The sequence below is a fragment of the Pan paniscus genome, chromosome 4 (assembly GCF_029289425.2).
Source record: "Pan paniscus chromosome 4, NHGRI_mPanPan1-v2.0_pri, whole genome shotgun sequence".
Classification (NCBI taxonomy): domain Eukaryota; kingdom Metazoa; phylum Chordata; class Mammalia; order Primates; family Hominidae; genus Pan; species Pan paniscus.
This window is the reverse complement of record NC_073253.2, coordinates 44681666-44687665: the sequence shown is the minus strand read 5'-3', so window position 1 is coordinate 44687665 and position 6000 is coordinate 44681666. Positions and strand designations below refer to the sequence as shown.

The following is a 6000-nucleotide window of genomic DNA, read 5'->3' as shown; positions in this document are numbered from 1 at the left end:
GCTGTTGGCAAGAGGCCTTAGTTTCTCTCCACATGGTTGCCTGAGTGAATTCATGACATGGCTGACTTTCACCAGAGCAAATAATCCAAGCATGCCAGTCAACAGCATCCTTTTATGTTCTAGCCTCATAAATCACACTTCAGCCATATTCTATTGGTCACACAGAACAACCTGTTTCATTGTGGGAGAAGACCACACAACAGGATTAATACCGGAAGGCAAGGATCATCATGGCCATCTTACAAGCTGGCTAATACAGATGCATGGAAGTGCTTTAAACTGAAAAATGCTTTGCAAATGTGTAATGCTATTTTCTTTTTTTTTCTTTTGGTTCAAAGTGCTCAAATGATATTTTATATATACAGTATCTCACTGTCTCAGAATATCATCTAAACGCTGTCTTCATTATCCTATTTTAAATGTCCCAGAATGGGAATTTACTTGTCAGCAGCACGCTGTAATACACTGATTATCAACTCATACGCCATGGCACACTTGGGGACCTCAAGTCTCACAACGGCATCATCAAATTTAGCTCACTAGCTTCTCTCTCTCTCTTTTCTTCCTTTCTTCCCTTCTTTCTTTCTTTTGATGGAGTTTTCACTCTTGTTGCCCAAGCTGGAGTCCAATGGTGCTATCTCTGCTCACTGCAACCTCCGCCTCGCAGGTTCAAGTGATTCTTCTGCCTCAGCCTCCCTAGTAGCTGGGATTACAGGTGCCTGCCACCACACCCAACTAATTTTTGTATTTTTAGTGGAGATGGGGTTTCACCATGTTGGCCAGGCTGGTTTGGAACTCCTGACTTAAGGTGATCCACCTGCCTCGGCATCCCAAAGTGCTGGATTACAGGTGTGAGCCACTGCACCTGCCGCTCACTAGCTTATTTCTACAAGTGAGGTTAAATTATTATTTCAATGATACCTGTCAGAAGAAACTATGACAACAGCATCACTAGGTATGACTTGCCTCAAGAGAGATGGTGTCTTTTCTGCAATGTGTGAGTTTTGCCTAGACCCAAGTAATGACAAGGGACTGAAAGATAATGGCTAACATATAGTAAACACTTAACTGTCAAACATTATTCTAAGGGCTTTGCAGGTGTGAGGTCATTTAAGCCTTGGAACAATCCTTTGAGTAGATCCTATTAGGGATGAAGAAACTGGAAACAAAGTAAGTAATTTGCCCTAGTTGTATCTAGTGGCTGAATACTGATAGGGCCACTATTCAAATGCAAGCAGTCTGATTCCAGAGTTAAAAAAAATAACTAAATTATTGGCCTTGGTATTTTGCTACTTTCTTCAACATATCTCTGAAACTTAGGATTTTCAACTCTTAGAAATATCAAATGTAGGCTGGGCGCAGTGGCTTACACTTACAAATACCAGCACTTTGGGAGGCCGAGGAGGGTGGATCACCTGAGGTCAGGAGATTGAGACTAGCCTGGCCAACAAGGTGAAACCCCGTCTCTACTAAAAATACAAAAATTAGCTGGGTGTGGTGGAGCAGGCCAGTAATCCCAGCTAATCGGGAAGCTGAGGCAGGAGAATCGCTTGAATCCGGGAGGCAGAGGTTGCAGTGAGCTCAGATCGGGCCAGCGTACTCCAGCCTGAGCAACAGAGTGAGACTGTCTCAAAAACAAACAAACAAAACAAGGCAGGGGGAGGGGGGCACATTTCCATGTTGACAGCTGCTCTGGCTCAGAAACTTTTAATTATCCACTAGTAGAGCCATCTGGATTACTGCAATAGTTCTCTAATAGGCCTTCTTTCTTTTTCTTGTCCCTCAAAATCTATAATATAGTCTCCCAACAGCAAGAGTGAACCTTTTAAAAGCGAGTCAGGTCATATCAGTTGTCTGCTCCAATCCCTCCAGTGGGTTTTCAGTGATGACTTTCTTGTACCACCCTATTTAAAACCTCCAACCCTGCCCCTGCCCTGATTTGTTATCCTTTATCTGCTTTATTATCTCTATAGCACTTATCACCTATGTATCATAACACATATTTGACTTATTTTTTTATCTCCTCCCATTGGAAGGTAGGGATCTTTGCTCCCTGCTATCTCAGATTCTACAATGGTGCTTGGCACATGGATAACACTCAATATCAGCATCCTAAGAGAGAGAAAAATGAAAAAGGAAAAGCACTCAATATGTTTTTGAATAAATGAATTAGTGTGTTTGTTATGACAATTTATGATAATCAAGGGGTTGGGTACTCATTACTGCTAAGTTAATAGAGCACTGTCTCAATTAATTGAGTTAATGTCTAAGCTTTCTGCATGTTTCATTTAATACCCACAATCTCCTGTGATGTAGTTCATTATTTTTTCCATTCTACCGAGTAGAAAACTGAGGACTAGAAGCTGATTCCCACAGCACGTTTCAGTTGAGTTGGATTTTGTTTTCCTGGGCCTGCTTCTTCATAAAGGGACTGGACTAAGAATACTCTTGACCAGCCCGTAAGAACTTGGCACTCGTCTCAGTAATCTGAGATAGCAGGGTTTGGCGTCCATAGCAACCACGGCGACAGGACGCGCTCGAGCAAGAACCAAAAAGCGAGAACAGGTACAAGGCCAAACCTTCTACATTCACAGACACCTACCAAACCCCGAACATGGAACACCAAATTAGAACGCTGAGCAGTCCCTGGTAATGTAGAAAACACTCAAGTTAAAACGGCAACAGAGTGACACAGCAGCCATTGAAGATGCCCCACTTCAGGCACCGACAGGCGTCACGTGACGGGTGGGGAACGCCAACCGCCTGGGCCTAGCGCAGCTTCCTCCGCCCACCACGGAAGTGAGGCGGGGATACTAAAGCGACGGAGCCCGGTGGACGGAAGTGGGTGTTGGAGGCTTTAAGGTAGCTTTAAATTCGTGTTGTCCTGGGAGCTCGCCCTTTTCGGCTGGAGTCGGGCTTTACGGCGCCGGATGGCTCTGGACGTGAAGTCTCGGGCAAAGCGTTATGAGAAGCTGGACTTCCTTGGGGAGGGACAGGTGAGGCTCTCTGGAAGGACGGGGAGGGCCCCAAGCGGACAGCCCCGCGCCGCCTCCACCTTTGCGGGTTTTCCCGTGGAGGCCAGAGGTCTGGCTTGGCTGCTCGTTCTCGTTGGGGGAAACCGTCCAGACGCACTTGCTGCCCATTCTTTACATCCTGGGGGTGAATCCTTGAGGGGCCTCTCCTTGCTGAAGAGTAGCCTGGAGCTGGACGGAGACTGACCCGCCACGTTTCCAGCCGCCGCGAGTCTGCTCAGGAACTCTGGGCTCTTTGCTTCGCGAAATGTAAAAATGCAAAAAGGCAAACACAAAAACTCCCATAAACTTATGTTATTTCTATTTTTCTTTCTAGTTTGCCACCGTTTACAAGGCCAGAGATAAGAATACCAACCAAATTGTCGCCATTAAGAAAGTGAGTTACCTTTTTATGTTGTTTTTAAGTCTCCTTGAAGATGTCTGTATTATTAATTGACTGATAGCCATTTTATTAGTCTTGACCGTACTCTGATAATGAGTTACTCATGTCATTTTCAGAGACAAAATAATTAATTAGTGCTTTGTGTTCCCAAACGGAACTCTAGGGTTGAACCCGTTTTAATTTCTATTGAAATGAAGAAGAAGCTGTATGTTATTTTCACTGCATAAATTCATATGTTGTGGGCAAGTACTGCCCATCTTTTCGGTCCTCAGAACTATTGGATACCATGATCTTTCTAGGTCACTGTTTATACCTCACCTGCATCCACTCAGTGTGTCGTATCTGTATTTTCTGTGTAAGGATTTACCATGAAAGACTTTCACTAGCATTAACAACATTGATGTGAAGTCTAAAATGAGTTCAGTAGCTTCTTATATTCATTCAAAAGACCTGGGTCGGATTCGGTAGCTTCTTATATTCATTCAAAAGACTTGGGTCGGGCCGGCCGCGGTGGCTCACGCCTGTAATCCCAGCACTTTGGGAGGCCGAGGTGGGCGGGTCACTTGGGGTCAAGAGATCCAGACCATCCTGGCCAACATGGTGAAACCCTGTCTCTACTAAAAATACAAATATTAGCTGGGTGTGGTGGCACCTGTCTGTAATCCCAGCTACTCGGGAGGCTGAGGCAGGAGAATCACTTGAACCTGGGAGGTGGAGGTTGTAATGAGCCGAGATGGCGCCACTGTGCTCCAGCCTGGTGACAGAGGGAGACTCCATCTTAAAAAAAAAAAAAAAAAGATTTGGGTCATAATTACATAACTCACGTTCACCTACATTGTTTCTTTTAACCTTCAAAACAATCTATAAAGTGGTTAAAAGCAACCCTATTTTATACTTGAGGTACCTGAGACTGAGTGATTAGGTGACTTGTCAAGATCACACAGCTAGTGATTGCTGAAGCTGGGATTTAAATCCAGGTGTCCTGATGTTGCTTTTGTTACTGTTGCTACTTTGAATCTGCTTCTCCTGCTTCAAAAACCCTAACTCCTTGGAAGTTATCCATATTTAACATTAATTCCCCCTTTTTTTGGTCATCTTCCAGCCTCCAAGTACTGTCTTGCATTCATTTAAAACCTGGCTGACTACTTCTTCTCAATTATTCCTGCCATAATTTTTTTATTTTTTATTTTTATTTTATTTTATTTTTTATTTTTTTTGAGACAGAATTTTGCTTGTTGCCCAGGCTGGAGTGCAATTGTGCGATTTCGGCTCACTGGAACCTCTGCCTCCCGGGTTCAAGCACTTCTCCTATCTCAGCCTCTCCATTAGCTGGGACTACAGGAACCTGCCACCACACCCAGCTAATATTTGTATTTTTAGTAGAGACAGGGTTTCGCCATGTCGGCCAGGCTGGTCTCGAACTCCTGACCTCAGTTGATCCACCCACTTCGGCCTCCCAAAATGCTGGGATTACAGGTGTGAGCCACTGTGCCTGGCCTTTTTTTTTTTTTTTTTTTTTTTTAAACTTTTTTACTTTTTTTATGTCCGTGTTTTCTGGTTTATGTTTTATGATCCACCACTACAGCCACTCCCTTTAAAACCCTTAACTCTACTGAATCTTTCTTCATCTTTCTTTCTTTTGTGGTAGCGGGGCAGGAGGAGGTCTCACTCTGTCGCCCAGGTGGAAGTGTTGGAGTGCAGTGGCACAGCCATAGCTCACTGCAGCCACCAACTCCTGGACTAAAGTAATCCTTCCACCCCAGCCTCCAAGGTAGCTGGGACTATAGACACATGCCACCAAGCCTGGCCTAGTCATCTTTTTAATTCTGTCTCTGGTTCACTATATCATAGCCACACTGACTTTTCTGTCCCTGTACAAATTAAATTTATTCCAGTCCCAGAATCACAGGATCATTGCATTTGGTCTGGCTTCTTGGTTGGTATATTTTCCATCTAGAACATGGCATGGCTGATTCCTTATCATCCAGGCTTCACTCAAATGCCTCCTCCATAGAGGCCTTCTTTGTTCATTCCAGCTACATGTATGCCTCCCTCCTTCCCTATGCTTTGCTATATTTCTGTCATCGATGTGGCATTTGTCGAAATTTGAAATCCTCCTATCTATGAGTTTATTGTCTGTTTAATTCCATTCACACTGTACCTAGGGCCATGGCTAGTACATTTGTAGACACTGTTAAAAATGTATTGGCCTTTCAGCTGGGCGCGGTGGCTCATGTTTGTAATACCAGCACTTTGGGAGCTCGAGGCAGGCGGATCACCTGAGGTCAGGAGTTCAAGACCAGCCTGGTCAACATGGCGAAACCCCTGTCTCTACTAAAATACAAAAATTAGCCAGGCATGGTGCCCCTGCTAGTCTCCTGGCCTCAAGTGATTGTCCTGCCTAGGCCTCCCTAATTGCTGGGATTACACGTGTGAGTCACTATGCCTGGCCTATTTCTTGAGGTGTTTTTTCTCCCCCAGTTTTAGGCGTTGTCTATACTTTCTACTATGAACATTGAGGATTTGGTGTTGTAGACCTTATTCCAACACTCATAATTTCTACTCCCGTTCATTTGCTAGGATGTG

At 44.4% G+C, this 6000-nt stretch overlaps 1 protein-coding gene across 4 annotated transcripts in view; it reads left to right on the top strand.

Annotated features, from left to right (window-relative positions):
- Positions 1-212: 212 nt before the first annotated feature.
- The window catches only part of CDK7 (cyclin dependent kinase 7), a 45009-nt gene continuing 39221 nt past the window's right edge, over positions 213-6000 (top strand). For 3 of the 4 annotated variants that reach the window (XM_034960005.3, XM_008957436.6, XM_055112329.2), the window contains exons 1-2: positions 2788-2996; positions 3349-3408. In XM_034960005.3, the coding sequence (XP_034815896.1) occupies positions 2931-2996; positions 3349-3408 (126 nt within the window). In that variant the 5' untranslated portion in view covers positions 2788-2930. Of the gene's footprint in view, positions 2997-3348; positions 3409-6000 lie in introns of all 4 variants that reach the window. The other variant, XM_003806788.6, reaches the window with a different exon arrangement.